Raw genomic sequence first — 19,884 nt, forward strand, 5'->3', positions numbered from 1 at the left:
ACAAACAAATAAACAAATCCAAAAGACTAAACTGCCTACCAAAAAAAAAGCCACCAACTCTTTTCCAGGATTATTTTTTTTCATGCAAGAACCATGGCACTAGTTCCGTGCACTTACACCCTGCTTACTCCATGACTTTCTGTGGGGCAGCTCATCCCCACGTGGGGTGCCCTGGGACTTGGCATGGCCCTGCTGTGTGAGCCTGCGCTGCCTCAGAAGACAGAGTCATCCAGGGCACTGCAGGAGAGATCTTCGTCGAAGCTGACGAGCTCCGTCTCTGTCTCGCTGGTGCAGGTGCGTGCTCTCTGAAAAGCAAGAGGAGATTTAGGTGGTGAGCTGCAGGTAAGCAGAGGTTATCAACTGACTCCGTTAGCTAAGTGAGCTCACATTTTCTAGCTGCAGTGTTGATATTTGCTATTTTTCATGTTCTTATGTGTGATACCCTAAGTCATATTATTTTACAGCAACAACTTTAATTAAAAACAAACATTATACTATAATCTTTTAAGCCTGTTTCCTTGACCAGACCATGGAATAATAACCATGCCCAGAAAATCAAACCAGTATTCTGAGGGGACAAATTAAAATCAAGTTACTGAGCAGCACTTCCCTTGAGCAGACAATGAGGAGTTTTATCTTATCTGTAAGGCAAATGTATTTACCAGGAAGTGACAGCAAGCATAATAAGGCTTAAAACCAGCTTAGCAGTAGGGCCCAAGCATTTCTCACTGTTAGGTTTCACAGAATAAATCAGCTCTCCAGAAGCCAAGCTGCAGTCCCTGCCAAGGCAGGGCTCTGCCTGGCCTGGCTCCTGCAAGGAGCAGCTCCAGCGGCTTTCTGTGCAGAAGGCAGAGCCACAGGTACGGCACCCTGTGGCTGAAATGCCCTGCATGATAGAAACCAGACAGCAGCACTTAATCCTTCCCCAGCCCAGTACTCTGGAATAGGCCTTTCCCCTTTGGGCTTATTTTCATTTGTTTTTTATCCTCCACAAACAAGGTCAAACCAAGGGCTACTGCAGGCTTGGATCTGTGGCGCTCTGTCCCCCTGGCAGAGGAGGTGGTCCCAAAGCCAGGTGGGCTCTGACCCTACACACACAGCTTCCCAAATGGCTAAATGTGAGGGCTGACTCCATGGGACACCATAGGTAAGGCAACGCATGGCATTACACTAGCTGCACCCACCTATTTCCCATTTGACAGGTTTTGCACAACACATTTGGCAACTGAGCCCACATTCAATGCTGGCATTAGAAATTCTAAGAGGTCAAAAGGCTGTAACTCAGCAGTAACAGACTGTGCTGATAGTCCTACAGGGAAAGAGCAGCACAAAAGCACAAATGTTCCTTCAATCATTAAAAAAATAAATAAAAATTTTACTTTACCTCATACTCATTTGGAAAGGGATCTCTGAACTTGTTGCTGGGTGTTGGAATTGGTGGAAACAGTTTACGCCATACAAATTTCCTGTGAAAAACAGTGGCAGAGGACTATGAAAGGACTGCTCTTTCTGATGGATGAAGCATCTGACAAGCAGCGCATTTCTCCCTGAGAAGCCAGGTCCTATTCTGTGAGCCCTCCTGCTCCCCTCCTGCTTCCGCAGCTGGAAGCAGCAGCACCGGATTCAAAGGGATCAGAGCTGAGAGTAATGGTCCACTGGACACTTCTGGACCCTGGGGACAAGTGGATGACAAAAAGGAGGGGCCCCAACAGCCTGTCCCCTGCAGCTGTAGTGGAGAACCGGGGCGCTGCCCCATCCAGCGAGGCAGTAACAGCCCCATCTTGGAGAGAAACTAATTGCGCTCATCTCTCTGCTCACACACAGCTGCTTCCCAAGGGCTGCGCTGTCATGTGCCTTGTTTGGACATTCAGGACAGGCTGCCTCTTGCTCAGATCATGGTTTCTGGACATAATCTGCCTCTGCGTTATGGTAGGAGAGCAAGTGCAAATAATTGTGTGCCAAGGGAGCACGGAGGAGGCAAGGAGTGGGGCCAGAGAGGGCTGACAAGTAAACGGTTCCACTTAGCGGGATAATAACTCATCCTGCTAGCACCCTTTGAGACACTCCTGTCCTGCCCAACGCTCTTTAGCCCGGCTAAATGTACTAGGCATGGGTACTTTTGTGATAGCAAGTGCTGCCGAGCAAACGTTTTCTTGGCTTTGACATACCCCAGCGTACAGAGTTTGCATTTCAGTCACTAAAATGCCTTCACTGTCTCTACCTCTGGGTAGCATGAGGTCCAAGTAGGGTCAGGTTTTAATGGGAACACGGCCTGACTGGAGATTAGAGGATTTCGCCCAGAATTAGTGTGCGGAGATGCTTTGATGTCCATGAAGCAGAGACGTGGCCCAGGTGTGGAGGCCTGGCAGCAGCCCTCCTGCCTCCTCGCCGCTGGGACCGAGGGCAGGGCTGCTCCTGCCCGTGGCACTTGGTGACAATTCTGCATGAAGTTCAACAAAGCCAAGTGCCGGGTCCTGCACCTGGGGCGCAATAACCCCAAGCAGAGCTACAGACTGGGAGAGGAATGGTTGGAGAGCTGCCAGGCAGAGAAGGACCTGGGAGTGATGGTGGATAGTCAGCTGAATATGAGCCAGCAGTGTGCTCAGGTGGCCAAGAAGGCCAACGGCATCCTGGCTTGTATCAGGAACAGCGTGACCAGCAGGGCGAGGGAGGTGATCATCCCCCTGTACTCAGCTCTGGTGAGGCCGCACCTCGAGTACTGTGTTCAGTTTTGGGCCCCTCGCTACAAGAAGGACATCGAGGTGCTTGAGCGGGTGCAGAGAAGGGCGACGAAGCTGGTGAGGGGCCTGGAGAACAAGTCCTACGAGGAGCGGCTGAGGGAGCTGGGCTTGTTCAGCCTGGAGAAGAGGAGGCTCAGGGGTGACCTTATCGCTCTCTATAGGTACCTCAAGGGAGGCTGTAGCGAGGTGGGGGTTGGCCTGTTCTCCCACGTGCCTGGTGACAGGACGAGGGGGAATGGGCTTAAGTTGAGCCAGGGGAGTTTTAGGTTAGATGTTAGGAAGAATTTCTTCACTGAAAGGGTTGTTAGACATTGGAACAGGCTGCCCAGGGAAGTGGTGGAGTCACCATCCCTGGAAGTCTTCAAAAGACGTTTAGATGTAGAGCTTAGGGATATGGTTTAGTGGAGGGCTGTTAGCGTTAGGTTGGAGGTTGGACTCGATGACCTTGAGGTCTCTTCCAACCTAGAAATTCTGTGATTCTGTGATTCTGTGCCTGGTGCCTGGTTAGCCGAGCGCTTATGTTATTATGACTATTCTTTTGAAAGCTTTCTGATTTCTGTCAAGTTCTCTTTTATCCTGTTATTCCTCCTCAGCAGGGAGTCTAAAATAAATTCCTGCTGCTCTCTTACTCTTTTCCATAGCTTTCATTCTGAGAAAAAAAAAAAAAATCCTCATCTCTCTCCCTCTCTCCCATACCCTACCCGTGCAAGAGTTTCTTCAAAGTATTTTCTGACTATCAGTTTAGAGCCAAAACTTCCTGGCTGAGCTGCTGCTGCCTCGAAGGAGACATTGCTGCATAACTAATTACTTGGTGAAGGGAAGGGACGTACCGCTGCTGGCACAACAGAAGACCTGACCGAGCAAACTATGGGACGTCTCCCCATTGCTGCACATGGACTGGGGTCTATGAAGGGGGTGTGAAGCCAGAACCTAGACTATGGGGAGGAAAAGCAGTGTGTAGGTACTCCATGGCTCCTCACTCCATCGCAATTCCCCAGCCTTCCAGGGGCCAGGCCCCAGAGGCCTCATGGTTTCACCTCTGTCCTGGTTACCAATTCCAGACAGACCCTGGGTTCAGCTTCAAACTCCAACAAGAGCAGCCAATCCAGGGTCAAAATCAAGGCCTCTCTTCTTGACCATGGGAAGGTTTTGTGTGGAGAAAGCCAATAATTACTTTGCTACTGCTGTGCAAGTTTAGTTGCCTTGTGACATGACAAAGGCTCATTTTGCTTTCTGAAACCAGGTTTACACTGGTACATGACATTAGATTAGATTAGGATATAGATTAGATAAGGACACATCTAATGTAATCTAAATAATTTATTATGCTCAACAGAAACAGGATCACTTCCTACAGGGTGGATCTGAAAGGGCCCTTGGTAGCGAGGTGTGCAGCAGGCCTGGCACTTCTGGGGGCAAAGCAAGGGCCTGGTCTGTTCTCTACCTCTTCCCCCCAACTCCTAGCAGGGACGCATTTCTAGTTGTGCTGTTTATCAATGAAAGATTTTGATGGAGCCATACCAAAATTATTTATTGAGTCACCAAAAAGCGTAAGTTACATGTCACTTAAGGAGGGGTGCACAAACGCTCAGCAGAAATGAGGCCGAAGCACACGGGTTCATGGTGGTTGCATGCCCCTCAGGTGCAAGAGTCTGCAGTGAGGCGGTGGTGGGGTGGTTACAGTGATGCTCTCAGTATGGTCCTGGTCTTTTTTGGCAGGACACTGAAAAGTTGGAGTTAAGTGATTAAAATATTTTGTCCAAGAAAGTTTTCCCGACATCTGTGTTTGCCTCTATTCGGGTAAGATCATGGCCCTTTCCATCAGCATTTATTTGCACCTTCAGGCTTTAGAAACACTCTACAGGACCCTTGTGGCTTAACTCGGTGTTTCAGCTTTTTCACTCTAGCTATTGTGCTGTCTCTCTTGCTGAAATTTGCCACTTTCCCATGGGCTGTGGCATTAAAAGGCCTAAGATAAACAAAGAGAGATAAGTAAGAGAACATGCTCTTTTTTCCCTCTTCTAACCTCTACAATGAGGCTGATAAAACATTTTTCACAGTATGTTGGAGTGCCTTTTCTAGTGTCTTGCCTCCCCAGAGATTCCCTGTGACATTTTCCAAAGGACTTCCCTGTAGCGGGTGGCTGGTGACTGCTGGTCAGGGACTGGTGTGGCATGCAGAGGAGGGAGGGGAACCTGGTGGAGGGCCGGATGACTGCTCTGATTGCAGGGCACAGAGGGCTGCTCACTGGCCTGATTTCGGTTAAGTGGAGAGCAGCTGGGAGCAAGTTGTTAACTACATCCTCCTGTGGGCTCACCTCCAGGAGAAAGTGGTATTCTGAGGCACAGCCTAAGGAGGTACAGAAGATGCTCATTCATGAAGACAGAGGGCAAACTAGGGAAGCATTCGATTGTACTTTTTATCAAGAAAATATCTCCATCAGCTACTGCAAGCAATTATCCAGTCACAGAGGGCTGTCTTGCCTTGGGATATTTTTTTCCCAAGCAGTGGTCTTTATTTCTGATGATTGTAGTCACCAAGAATTATACAGAAAAATTTATAGAAGTCTTTGGTGTAATGAAATTCCTTATAATGCCTTCAAATTGTATGAAATTTGAAATGATTCTGTGGCTTGAATTGCATGGTACACTTCATGAATTTTCAACAGCAGTAAAAATGAAAGAGGGTAATAATGAAATTGTGATCTAGGGAACCTGTTCTACTTTTAATATCTGCACATTCAATAAACGTGCAGGCTAAGCACTACGCTTCATCTTTTTGCACTTCCTACCTCCTCCCAGGGTGGGCTGGAGGACTAGAGAAAGGGACAATGGAGTAGAGAAGTGACAAGGTACTGAGTAGGAAACTGCCAGGGATGGATGGAAGAAAGATAGCAAAACCATGAAACTCAGTACAGCAGGCAGATAAAACTTTAATCGCTTTGGCAAAGATGGTATGTAATGAGCCTTTGGGTGCTAGAGAATTATACACCAGTCAGGCAGAGAGAAAATCCTAGAAGCTACCAGTGCAGTGTCAAACATCTGATCCTGGAAATGCTAGCTTAAATTTGCTCAGTGGATTAAAGTTCATAAAATGCATTAGTACAGCATCTTCAAGCCAGTCTTTGAGTAGAAATCTATACCAATTTCTTCCCCATCTCTTTTCAAGGGTATTTGCATAATATCCAAATAGTTGCTAAACTCCATGGGACAATAAGGAGCATTATGAGTGCTACTAATTGTTTTTGGACAAAGATGTTCGTGGCTATCCCAAACAGAGATGGGAGAGCTGATCAAGTTGGTTACAGAGCAGTGGAGGACCTACAGCCATACAGAGAGGTCAGTCCATACAGGTATCTGTGATGTTTGCAAGGGTGGTTTGGAGATATCCACCAACATACTAAGGCTGCTTAAGAACATGTGTATATGAAATGCAATATGAATATAAACTCTCTGTATAGTTAATCTTTCTTTTTCCAAAGACAATTATTTGTTGAGACCTGCTAGACTAACTAAATTAACTTAAGAACAGGTTATTATGGATATCAGATGCTTTGGGAGAGTTAATAACATTTATTTTAATATAACATTCCTGGAGAGAAGACCTTTCTTTATTTGATAAAAAAGGAAAATAGTCATGGACCTATCAGGATGACCAATAATTTAAAAGGCACTAAAGAAATTAATTAAAATAAGTAGCAGAGTTGAGGACAGCGCCTAAGTTACTGGGAGCTGTGTTTATTGTGGACCTGATAATTGCTGCTTGCTCCATGTTTCAGGGAAGAAGCTTGTAATTACATTGATTCGTTAATTCATCACTTATGACCTGATCAGTCACTGCTACAGAAATCCAATGTAGCTGGGTTTCTTTACAGCACATTTTGGGAAGCTGGGCTATAAAGCATCTGTTTTGGCATCTATAGCCTCTGTAGTATTTAACAATAAGCTAAACAAATAGTTTAAAAAGCTCGTAACAAGCAACAGTTCAATACGCTTCCTCCTGATAAGGGGTAAGGAGGAGCAACAAGCTCAAAGGACCAGAATTTCTACATCTTCGGAGCATCTACCACACTCCTTGATGTCACCTGTAATTCAGACCACATGCCTGGGGCCCAGTATTGAGTGTAGTTGTACAGGCTGATGTAGACACGACTGAGAAAATACTGGACTGTACATTTTAGCCATGAAAGATGCTCTTAGCAGTTTCACCAGGGTTAAAGACAGAATCCTCCTGTGGAAATTGTTGACCCAACAATATCCATTTAAGTAAGGAAATGAGATGTGGACAAACAGGTTTTTAAGAAATTCTCCTAACTCAGTATATATATACTTTTTTTTTTTTTTTTGCTTAAAATTAAATTGAACAACCCTCTTACCTCTCCAATTTTGCTGAATGTTATTATAAATAATTAATGAGGATGTACTGTAATGTAGTGTAATGAGGATTCGGTACTTTTGCTTTGCATAATTATGCTTGAATACTGAACTTGGTGCCCCTCCTGAAAATTAAGCAAAGCTTTTAATGGCACCCCACACCTGTTCAACACCTACTATTTAGTTACACTGTAATTACAACGAAGTTATTGATACTTACATTTTGCATATTATACCAACAAGCACGATTGTAGCACACATGGACACACAGAGCACAGCCAGAATCCAAGCTATGAAATTCTCCTGTTTGTTTTCTCCTGAGTTTCAAGAAAAAAAAAAATAATAATATATATAAAGCATACACTTTATCACAGGTTATTTTTAAGCACATCTTTTACAAAAGGTTTCATCAGCTGTTTTATATTCAGATCACAGTTTAACACACAAACTATGAAGACCTGCTACCTCTGTTTAAAACTGAAGTGTAGAGCTTCAAGAATAGTTGCCATGAAGCTGAATTTTTTATTTCATCAATACATTTCTTTCATTTTATTGCCACCAAGCTGAGAAGTGTGAAGTGCCTGCTCTGCCAGTACCACCAGGATGCCAGGCTGTGTTACGCTGCACCCCGGGATGCACCACGCCGTGCAGTATTCGCATGGCTGGTACCCAGCAGAGGCACTGCTTGCTTATAACCTCAGGCACAACCTGTTAGTTCTCCATTAAACCCTTCTTCATTTCTGTTAATCCTCTCTAGCCAACAACTACACTTCTCTGACTTTGTTAGCTTCCCTGTAAAAAAGATGTTGAAACGCCCAATTTTTCTTGTGAGCTGTTGCTGCTGCATTTCCTCGGGGAGAATTTCTCTACTGCCTCTGCCTGGGAGCAGACAGGTATTTCTATCAAGGTCAACGTTTCCATTTTAAAAAGGCATGCTTAGTGACCATGACCATTATTTTGTGCCATATTATGCCATATAACAAAAGCATTTACATTGAACTGCATTTTCAAAAGGTTGCTGAGTCCGTGTGTGCTTCCGATAACTACCTGTCCCATGCATCAAGATGTCAGCTCTGCCATTACCAGGTAATTGAGAGGACATGAATCGGCCAGCAGCAGGCCTGATGGGTTTATTGGTGCTGTAGAAAAAACAATATTCAATTTTGGCCTGATTTCTTTCTGAGAAACAGGGAGCTGAGCCTGCCATCTCCACCAAAGGCTGCAGTGGCACAGCAGGCCCCAGAAGCAGGGCGATGTCACGAGCATGCCTGCACGGATCTATCCTGGGCCTTTGTACCACCGTGGCAGTGGAACATAGTCAGCTTTTCAACAAGCACGGTAGGATGGCTAATTTTCATTCAAGAAAGTAGGATTTGAGGATTCTCAGCCCAAGCCAGTGTTACAGCCCATCCTGGTATGTCTGAGACTTTAGTCATTTTTTAACAGAAGACTAACTTTCTTTTAATCTCTTTTTATCATCCCAGTGGATTTTCCATATCTGGTATTTGCTGAGCATTAGTGGAGGAGTCTGTAACAATGACGTTCCCAGGTTCCCCAGTTATCATCACGCTGCACAACAGAGATGGCTCCAAAAGCATTTCAGCTGCTGTAGAGGTGCCTTCAAATGCTTCAGCTTTGCTGGGAAAGCAGAATCAGGACAGCACAAATGTGCTGCGAGGTATTTCTCTGCCCCAAACTTGACCTATAGATTTTCTTTTAAACTGTGAGTCGTGGCAGCAGCTATTCACAGGTACCTACCATCTCACAGATTTGATGTCATGCATAGTTAATAAGGCCGGCCGGCCTACTCAGCTGCATTAATGATTTCTGTATCTAGCTTTGTCTGACTGTAGTGCTTCCAACCAACCTCTCAGAGACAGATGGCATCAAGATCCACTTTCACAATGCTCTTTTTGGCAGCATATGGCTGCACTGAATCTGGTTTGATCACCACAGCTCAAGGAAAGGAAGCAGAATTATATTTCAATTTTTAGCAAAGCCAGAGGACTGCTGCTACAGGAAAAAGTATAGTAAACAGGAGAGAGTAAGGGACTACTTTCTTTTTTTTTTTTCTTTTCTTTTTGTGAAAACCAGGAAGTGAAGAAACTCAAAAGATAACAGCAAAGCAGGATGTCTATGAACAAACAGTCGATAACGTGCCATGATAAGAAAACTGCTATTTCCAGAAAAGAAAAAGAAAAAAAAAAAGCCATGTTCAGCAAGCAGAAAATACGAACAAAGTGAGGCAAATTATTATGTTCCAAAGATGCTAAAACCATGCTGTTTTTGTTTTGGTTTTTGTTGTGTTTTTGGTTTTGTTTTCATTTTTCTATTCTATTCTTTTTTTTCTTTTTTTTTTTTTTTTTTTTAAGCTAGCTCTATTAAACTAGTAATTGACATGACCACTCATATTAACTTCCAGCATGAGTATCATGGTGCATGCCAGGGAAATATATGTGAAAACTAAAGAAGTAATGTAATTAAAAGGCCTTAGCTAGAACTTAGGCCTTAAGCTAATCTAAAGTAGACATAGACTCTGAAAACATAAGCATATACAAACAACAAACTGTTTAAAAAAATAATAATAATCTACATGCCCAAAAGTTGGGGGGATATTTTTTATTTCTAATGTATTAATTACTACAATGTATTGTTTTTTTTACAAGACAAGGGCATATCATTCTTACCAACATAAAGAATTTCACTCCAGTCACTCCAAAATCCTCTTCTACAACATATATGATGGTTAGCTCTTATTTGTATGGAATACTTGCAGGTAACGTCAATCCGTAATCTGAATTCATTTGAGTATGTGTTCCATATCTGTTAGAAAAACAATATCATACTGTTGTAGATTACTTATGGCTAGGCAACTCAGGCAAAAAAAAAAACTTTTTCATCTTTTTATTTTTAAAAAAATCTTTACTAGACTAAGAGTGAGCATCAGGCCTTGCTTTTGAAGAAATAACTCTATTTATAAGTGTAATTTCTCTCCTAATACACCTATGTCTTAGGCAAAGTTTTTGAAAGATGCTTCATTTTGGATTCTTCCTTAAGACGCTTCACGCTGGAGTTTCAGAATTTTCTACCTTCATCCTGTTAAAGCTAGATGCAATAAAACTTTCCTTTTTGTCCTTCTGTTTTCCAAGCTGTCTTGGAAGTAGTTTGTTGTAGACATAAATGATGTCCAAAAGAAGAATTAAAATGTGCAAACTGATGAGACTTTGGCTTTGTTGTACCAAAGTCACAAATGGGACACGAGTTTCACCAATAATCCGTAGTTTCAAAAAATGCACTGATGCAGGTTTTATTTAAAATTATTTTAAATTTGTACCATATCCATGAATACGAGGCTTTTTTCCAAGGCTGCATAAAGGCAACTTCTAGCTATTGAGGACACTCAGCTCAGAGGAGGGATCATCACGTAATACTTGGGCACCAGAAAAGCAATTACCTGCTCGTTACCTGTCTTCAAGTTGATGAGGTAAAATTCATATTCAAAACACTCTTTAGAGAAAGGAGAAATTGGCTTCTCCCATGTGGCCAGGAGATCATTTTGCTCTAAGAATACAGAGACGTTTCTGGGAACATTCACTTTTTCTACAAAAAGAAAATCATACCAGTTATTTATAGAGCAAAGCTAAAATTCTAACAATTGGAGCAGTTTAGAACTTGATAGTGTTTCCAAGTAGGACCTATAATCCTTGAATTTATTTCACATTTTGGGAAAAAAAAAAAAAAAAAAAAGGATTTGGGAGGAATAACTATATTACAGAAAATAATTAAGGGAAAACAGTTTTAAAATCCAGTTAAAAGCTTTCAAAAAGTAGATTACTGGGGGGGGAGGTATTTATTAAATTATTTTTCACAAATGCATGAAATTAATAATAGACTGTTTAGAAAAAAATCTTTTTATTAAAAAGAAAAAGAAAATGCAGCAAGGAAAGTTGCTGAAAATGGGGAAAAAATCATAGAAATGGATCGGCAACTATTATGAGGCTGATTTCTAAAAATAAACGATGTCAAATGTTTTATATGTTAATAAAGCTATGAGAAAGGGAAATGTTACATGTGTACAAAAAAAGTGAAAGGCATGGAACTAATGATGAAGGAAAATAAATTCCTTGGGTTGAAGAGACTGATGGCTAACGCCTTTTATTCTATAGTCTAATGCCTTCCTTTAAGGCATGGTTATCCTGAATGTTGTGTTCCTTTTAAAGAACAGATGTAAAACAAAAGGTAGTAAAAACTACTTGAAGGTATATTAATTAACTCAATAGAAAATGTATATTTAAATAATCCTTAGGCTACAGATTATTAATTCTCTTTCTAGTTTTTCTTTCAATTTTTGTCATTCTATAACAAATTATTAAAATCTAAGTTAGTTGAAGCCATCAGTTTCTGTCTCATCCTCCCTTCCAGTTTCATTGACATCCACGCAAAACCAGCACATGCTTTCACCTGCATCAAGGACAATTCAGTTCACTAATATTTATTTTTTTTTTTTTAAATGCATTTCTACTCACCAATGGCATTTTGGTTAAATAATTGCTGAAAAGGTCTGATTGCAGCATACTTGCTAGACCCGTTAATATGTATTACAATGAGTTTGTCGATCTCATCAGGAATAATATGAGTCACTGAAAATCTGCACTCTATATTCCTGTTCCACTTGTCTTTGATATAATCTTGACATTCTTCAGTGCAGGTCTCATACCTAAATTAAAACATTTGTGATAAATGATGTTCTTAAAGAAATTTGTTGCTGAGTAAATTGGGAGAAGACACCAACCTGTAAAATAGAAAGTACTTGGTATCTTCTGGTGCCCCTTTGCCAGGAAGCCAAGTGCAGTGGAGAGAAACGGTACTAAAAATGGTGAATTGAGTAGCACAGGACAAATTAGTGACAGCTGTATTTGCAGCACCTATAGAATCACAGAATTATAAAATAGAAAAACAAGAAAAATAACTCATTACAGAAGTTGTAAGAAAATCATGTTTCTAAGACACTGGTTAAACTCTTTGGTATGTTTTATCTATGTTGTATATTTTCTTTGTGTTTTATATATCAAACGATTCTATCAGCAATGGAAGGATGAATATTCCTAGCCACTGTAAGTAAAGCTATACCACACATCATTACATATTTCACGTACACCTTGTAATTCAAGGCAATATCATATTTCATTATCATAAAACGTATGAAAGTAGGTTATCTTTGCCTTAGCAAGGAATTTTTAGAAACTTTTTGTATGAGTTATCCATGTTGTGCCTCTCCAGATTATATTCCAGACTTCACAGCTGTAGAGAAAGGCCTGGACTAAATAGTTTGGTAAAACCAACATAGCAGGTGTAGGGGAAAATGCCATGTAGTATTAAACCTGTCACCTTTTGATGTCTAGTGCACAGACGAGTACAGAACACAAACTTCAGACCTCCCTCGCATTTCTTCTTACCTGGTGGAGGCTGGAGTTCTGCTGCAACCCAGTCACTTGTCATCTGAAGGCCATTATGGAAAAGTAACGTCCGAATATGTGCAGAGAAACCATTGTGAAGTGCAGCTGTTTGGAAACTGTGAGTCTTCTTTGTATCATACTATAATAATAATAATAATTAATATTAATAATAATAATAATAATAATAATAACAACAATAATAATAATAAAGCAACACACGATGGAAGCTGAATTAAGGGACCTGCAAAGAGTGATCTTCTACAAAGGGTGGGCCTTTAGCAACTGCCTCACTATATGGTTACTTGAAACCTTGAAGGCGGTGTCTACCTGCTCATCACTTAGCTTGGCCCTGGCCATCCTGTGCTTCCACAGCAGGAGTCCCGTAGATGGTGACTCACAGCAAGCCTTAAATTAGTTGCTTTAAATAGCCCACAGGAGCAAACCAGCCATCTAGTGTCAGGAGCAGAGGCAAACCAGCTAGTTAGCTGAGCTGGTTATATTAAATGTATAAAGCTAGACAGGACAAATAATCCACACAAGTGTTTAAAGTTTCTCAGTCAAGACAACAGGACCCTTATCTTAACTAAATTTGCCTATAATGCATAGCTGTGGCAAAACACAGTCTAACATTTTAACGATAACCTAGCATTAATCTGAATTAAATAAACTGACTGGAATGGGGAGCAGTATCACGTAAACCCAGTCTACAACTTTCCCTTCAAGATGAATGCTGCAGAAACTGCCAATTCCCTGGGCAATTCCTAACCCTTGTCCCAGCAGAACTGTACCCATAAGCACAGATGAAAAGGAATCTACCCAGTGCTCAAAGTACTTGTTTATGGTGGAAGAGAGTAAGTGACTCAATATGTCAATCATTCAAGAGACATATCACACATACTGCACTCTGATTTGCTGCTGTAACAGGAATTCAGACTGTTTAGGATATTGGACTTAATTTTACCTCTTCAGACACAGGAGCTAAGATTTTCACATCATATCTAATAGTGTAGTTTTTTTGTTCTTGATTAGGGTTTGGCTTCCAGCGTAGGAGTACTCGTGCTAATGCAGAGACCGTAAGGGTAAAGTTAACAGGTGGGAAAACCTGAACTGTAAGGAAGAAAACAAAAATATTCACAATGCAATAATCCAGTGCATTGTTTAGACCACTAGCTATTTATAAGTAAAGGGTAGTAGAAGAAAACCATAACAGATTTTATTTCAATATTGTATTCTCTCAACAGTTTCTAATAAAATGTTTCTAATATTTGAAAAGTATCTTTAAGTAACACCCAAAACTTCATCAAATAAGAGTCTACTTAAAACTTAGCTTAAAAAATGACTTTTTACAACAGTTTCAACTTGTAAATCACAATGACATATTGCATTTTGCTTATTAATTAGTTTCAGGTTTTTCAATCTTGATCCTGACAGCTACATAAGCGCTGGGCATCCATACTGAATGGGGCCGATCAAGTGATCAGCCGTGTGATCAATTCTCACCCACACAGGCTGGCAGAACAGCATGACGTGGGGGCTTTCTAAGTGAAGGCTGACAGCCACAAGAAGTCATACACGAGAGAAACAAAAGTATGATGAACAGAGGAATTAAGCACAAATGGAAGAAAACATAGAAGGATGGGAATGATAATTTAAAACGACAGGGCAAGAGGGATTCCTGGAGCTCTTATGGAAATGAAGGTCTCATGCTGGGGGAAAATGTTAGCATATAAATAGCAACACAGTGAAATAATCAATCTACTCCCCTCCATTTCTAGAGTTCTTCAGAGCCCGTCCTCCCTTATTTGCCATCTCTCACGCAGCTTTTAATGCCCATTTGTTCCATTTTCAAACAAGTGCCTCGCATTAGAAAAACAGCCTCATAAAGAGTCAGAAAACCCCGACACAAACTGCCTCGAACTGCTTTCTTTAAAATGTTCCTTGTTGAGATGTCCACAAAAAAAGGTCAACATTCAGGTTCTTGGTATACCAGGACTGCTGCCAATGATGCTTTATGTCATCAAGTTTCTGCACCTAAGTCTAGTTTTATTCCTGGAAGTAAAATTGCAATCCTGAACGATGCTGCTGTTCTGCCCAAATTTACATGGATTAATAAACCAGGCCAGGAGCCACTGTCAGCCTGGAGGCCTGGTGGCACACAGCTTGCACCTACACACCCCGCACACCTCCCCTCTCACAGCAAAGGTGATCCAGACTGCCCTTGGGAGCAGTCCTTGGGCACTGGCTGGGAGAAATCTCACAGAGATAGGGTAAAATGATCCCAGAAAGCACCTTAACACAGCATGGACATCTGTGGGCCTCTCCTCGGGGCATGCCATGGCCTGTTTCATTTACGTGTAGAACAGCACATTTGACTAACACCTCATGGGGCCTTGGTCACCCCAGTGCTGAAGCACCACGTTGGTAGGAAGGAACACACCTTACCTGCTTTACCTTGAGGTACATGTAGCTGAACCACAATCATTGTCCAAAGGAGGATCAGACAAACTCTCATCATGCTTGCCATAATGTTTAGATGGTCAAGGAGAAAGACTGTATATCAGTGTACGTGGCTTGCCATCATTTCACATCAAACGCTGAGAGCTAAAAACAAACCCAAGCCCAAGCATTAAGCATACAAACCATGGAGCACATAGCCACATGATCAAAAGGACAAAACTGCATAGACTTTTCTCATTCCCTTGCAGGAAAATGCGTTTTGTTGCAGCTAAATCTAACTTAAGTACCAATAACCACATCTTGTTTTGCTCCCTTTGCTTTTGTCAGCCCCCCTTGAAAAAGCTACTGTTTTCAACACTGTCATGTGTGAATGTTCAGAGCAGCAGTCACGGAGTTACCACATCTCTTCACAGAGAGCAGGAAGTCAGGTACAGGTATATTGCCTTTCAGTGGAGTCCCCTTTACTCCAAGAACAGAACTATCTATATTTTTAGCTGCCACTATATATAAAATGGCTACTTACTCAAATGTACTTTCCAGTTTCTATTTCAATAACGCTCACTAAAGAAGCTGTCTCAGTGCTCACCTCAAGGCTAATTCTCCAGTGTTAATTATGGGGTGTAAGAGAAACAATTTTGTTTGTTTCTAATTTAAATGAACGACTATTTTTAATGCTTAAAAACAGCATGTTCTTATGCTTCCTACAGATTGTTTCATGAAGTACTGGGGGGAAAAATCTGTGTCTTATCATTCATGTATAACCTAATATAAACAACATGGAAATACAGAACAGCAGCTTTCCAAAATGTTCTTACTGAAGAGAAATACGCCCTCCCAGCCCAATCATACTGCTTCCCTGGGGCATCTATAGCAATTTCTTGTGTGGAAAACATAATATTTTCAGATGGTAATGAGCAGAGAAAGCATCTTTAACCCATCAGTTCTCAGTGAACCTCCAATAAATAACCCAGAGACTGGAAGCAATCCAATTGATCACAGTTGGGGTACTTCTGCTATGCAGTAACTATTTTTAAAAATGGTGTATGAATGCTTAGTTCATTAAAATGATGCATAATCCACAATACAGTGTGTTTCTTAATGTCCAAGTCCACTCATTATCTATATTCGTATTCTGTATGTATCTAGTATTCTGCTAGCCAAAATGTGCACGAGGCTAATTGAACCTCTGGAGTTTTCTAACGGATTATTCCTGGAGAGTCAGGGTTTGCTTTTATGTAAGCTGGGTTATTGAAAGACATTTTGGTTATTCCAAAATGTATGTGAATCGCAACCAAGTAATTATTATAGACACCATACATTTATGCTTACACAACGCCACTAAGACTTGATCACACTACCATTCATAAAAAGTCTGTTCTTTTTGGATTGTAACTTTTGGATGTACTTGCTTTTTTATTTTTTTTTTAATTTTTTTTTTTAAAGCAATCACTTCAGTACATTATTAAAAAAAAAGTCTTTAAAAAGCTTCATGTTTTACAACTGCTTAGGATTCACATCTACTAACTTGAGTAATCTCAGTACATTGGTTTCAGGATGGCTCTGACATTCAGCACAATTAAAAAGCTGACACTCTCCTTCCTTTGCTTATATTGGCTTCAGTTGCCTAAACGTTTTTTACTTTGCCCTCAAAAAGTAAGTATTCTGATTCTTCTTAGGCACATTCTTTTCCTTGTACTTTTGAAAAGACCCTAAAGATCAACTTTTGATTCAGAAGTACTTTAGCTGTCTAAAAGCATATGATTATTAGGCAGAGATCTAACATTTCCTGGCAAACAGTTGCTAATTTGTAATTTGGTATAAAATATTACTATAATGTAGACTGGATTTTAATAATTATTCTTGTTTTTCTTGTCATTTTATTTTTCTCTACCTTATTTTCAAAAATGTTACTTTTCTTTTTCTTGCTATCAGCCTAACATTGAAATTTAGCTTTTGGAAGAGGTATTTCCATAGCTGTGTGAGCTGAGTAAATGAACATCCCACAAAATGTGATAACCTGGGTGTTTCATGTGATAAATTACTGAAAATAAAATCAAAATAAGTAATTTAAGTAAAGAAGTTAACAAGAAATGTACAACAGGATTATGCTCCTCACACAAATTGATATAATAACTTCCCAGGATGAATAAAAGCCTTGATTATATTATGTTTTGGTTATATACAGTAAAAAGTCATAAGCAGAAGGTAAAAGATACGTTCCCTTCATGAAGGGGAATTTATTCCTTCTTAAAGTGCAGTATAAATCTAAACCATAGAAAATAGCCTCTAAAAGGTAATGATTTTCTTTTAGCTGACAGATGTTCCACCATCTCAGAGGCAACTGGTCAGAAGCAGATTCCAGATGGATTTCCCACTATAATGAAAAAATGGCTTTTCAAAGTGGGACCTTTTCAGTCTTCAAACAAAGCACAACAAGGCAAAAAAAAACCAACAATCTACAACACATATCCCAGAAGGTTACCTGTGGAGTCTCAAAAGTTCCGTGAAGAGCCTGCTCTGTTTGTTCAAACGTCCTCTGGGTCATCTCCCTGTGGGTTTCTTTTATAACTGCTGTCTTTTAAGTACAAATGTGATAGGTACTTCAGAAATGATAGCAGATGATAAGTTAGACAAGCATGCATTGAAAAAGGGAACTACAGATTTAACCACAGGGTGGAAGGCTCTATTCTAGCACACAGTCTTACTTTATTTATTGACGGTTATATACCATAGTCTGATAATTCTCCAATAACTTTGCAAGAGTTAAGCAATGTTTAAACACGGGACTGCAAAGAAATAACCTACAGACAGCTACCTACTGACCAGTGCCAATATCCCAAGTTGTTCTCCTCCCTAGAAAATCAAATCCTGATGTTGTCAGAAGACTCTGCATCATGATCAATGATCCTGCTATGTGGAAACCAGTGGTATTTTGAGAAGTTACCAATATCAGAGCAAGACCAGCTTTCTAAACACGTGCAGAGAGCTGTGATCCATGGGTTTGGATAACAGGCTTATAACCAGGACAAGCAGTGGAAACCATCCATGGGGTCTAGAGAAAACCCTAAAGAAAGTGCAGCTATTCGTAACCAACTTATAGGAAAGGTGAGAAGGTTAATGACTTATTTTCATCAGAAACCTGGTCTGCAAATAAACTAAGTGTGAAGGTGGCAAGCTGGGAGAGGAGAGTACTTTGGCAGATAGGATAAGAATTATTCAAGTTCTTGACAAGTCAGTGAAAATCGGGCACAATTCTGTATGGACAAGCTCTTAGCTACATTTAGGCACTACAAACTGCAAATTACAAGTTATTAATAGTCTATCACTAACTGGTTAGGTATCTGTTCTGCCAAAAAGGACCTGGGGTCCTGGTGGGCCATAAACTGCACAGGAGTAAACAATGTCATGCACTTGTGAGAAAGGTACCCTGGGGCAGCATCCTCTGCAAGACACAAGGAAGTAATCTTTCCGCCCTGCACAGCGCTGATAAAGCCTCCGCTCACATGCGCTGTGTCCAGTTCACATATTGCACTTAAGAAAAACATGGAGCAAACGATGAGAGGTTAGCACACATCGAAGGAAAAGCCTAAGAACTATCAGCATGGAAACTCCTCAAACCAAGTGAAGGGAAGGCATATGCAAAGTGCAATCTTAGAGCTCATATTAAGTCTTTCACACATTTTCTAAGTCCATTGGGCTGGAACTAGAAACACAAGATGATGACAGGTAAAATTCAGGTTAGATATTAGAGAACGTTTTCATTGCTGAGGTGAGGGAGACAAAGGAATAGGAAAGAAACTGTATCACTGGACATCTTTAGACAAACATCAACTGGGAATGAAAGTCAGAATCCTACCATGAGGCACAGAGTTTAAGTTAGGCACTCTATTTTCTACATCTGTATCTCCCAGAGTAAACAGCTAATTTTTGTGTAGAGAGCTCTAACATCCGCAGCACAATGTTTCAGCAGAAAGATCATTTCTAAAGGTGAGGCAGGATATTTAACAAAAGAAATAGTCACAAAGAAAAGGTAAAAAAGGTTATGTTTTTACCTTCTTACATGGGCCTATGTTATTGTAAACCTGAGATGTTTTTTGGAATAGGTCATTCCCCCAAAAAAACCTTTCATGCTCACAAGCATTCTGATTTCTACAGTGAGGTGCTGATCTGTTAGGTACTTGAAAGGCTGGACAGACCTGCGTAACGTCTCCTTTCAGGTACAAACCTGTAGCAATCTTTGCCTAGACAGAGATTTATTCAGGCTTGAAACTTCAAAGTGAACCAAGCTCCCAATTTAACTAGTATTTGAGGGAGCTCCTCCAGGCTCCACTCAAATCTCTCAGGCTCCAAATCTCTTGGGCACGAGTAGGGCCGAGAGGAGCCAGGAGAGCTGCTGCTCTGCCCTGCCCTGGGGAAGTGCACTCGGCCAAGCAGCGAAATGACACTGGTGAAGAGGGAACGACAGATACCCAGAGCTGTGCCAAATCCCCAGGACTCTCATCTTGTCCATACATTTCTACACGTTAGAGAAAATGTAAATCAACCCAGGAGTTGTTACTGGATTGCACCAAGCTTAACGCTGCTTTGGTGACTGCTGAAGTGATCTCACAAGTGGTGCACTGGCTATAAACCCTGTGTGAGCAATGAACCCATTTCTTTAGTTGTGGCTGCATCGTTATCAAAATAATGTTTATTTTTGTCCCATTTGTAACCCTTCTCTAAGCTGAAACGAAGCCACGGTAAATCTGTTCTGTAGTGTTTCTTTTGTTATTCCCTTTTTTCATGCTTTATTTCTTGGCAGGACAAACGTTCACCAGCATTCCCATACATTCATAGCCGTAGCTATGAGGTCGGCAT

At 41.0% G+C, this 19,884-nt stretch overlaps 1 protein-coding gene across 1 annotated transcript; it reads right to left on the reverse strand.

Moving 5' to 3' along the window:
- Nucleotides 1–212: 212 nt before the first annotated feature.
- Nucleotides 213–17,923, reverse strand: IL5RA (interleukin 5 receptor subunit alpha; the record flags this gene model as incomplete). Its single annotated transcript, XM_084292921.1, has 11 exons — nt 213–305; nt 1,385–1,466; nt 7,335–7,431; nt 9,802–9,937; nt 10,569–10,714; nt 11,641–11,831; nt 11,907–12,039; nt 12,571–12,709; nt 13,532–13,677; nt 15,013–15,120; nt 17,851–17,923. 11 exons carry the CDS (start codon nt 17,921–17,923, stop codon nt 213–215), a joined length of 1,344 nt encoding a protein of 447 aa, XP_084149047.1.
- Nucleotides 17,924–19,884: the final 1,961 nt, after the last annotated feature.

Source organism: Netta rufina, assembly GCF_964035555.1.
Source record: "Netta rufina genome assembly, chromosome: 10".
NCBI lineage: Eukaryota > Metazoa > Chordata > Aves > Anseriformes > Anatidae > Netta > Netta rufina.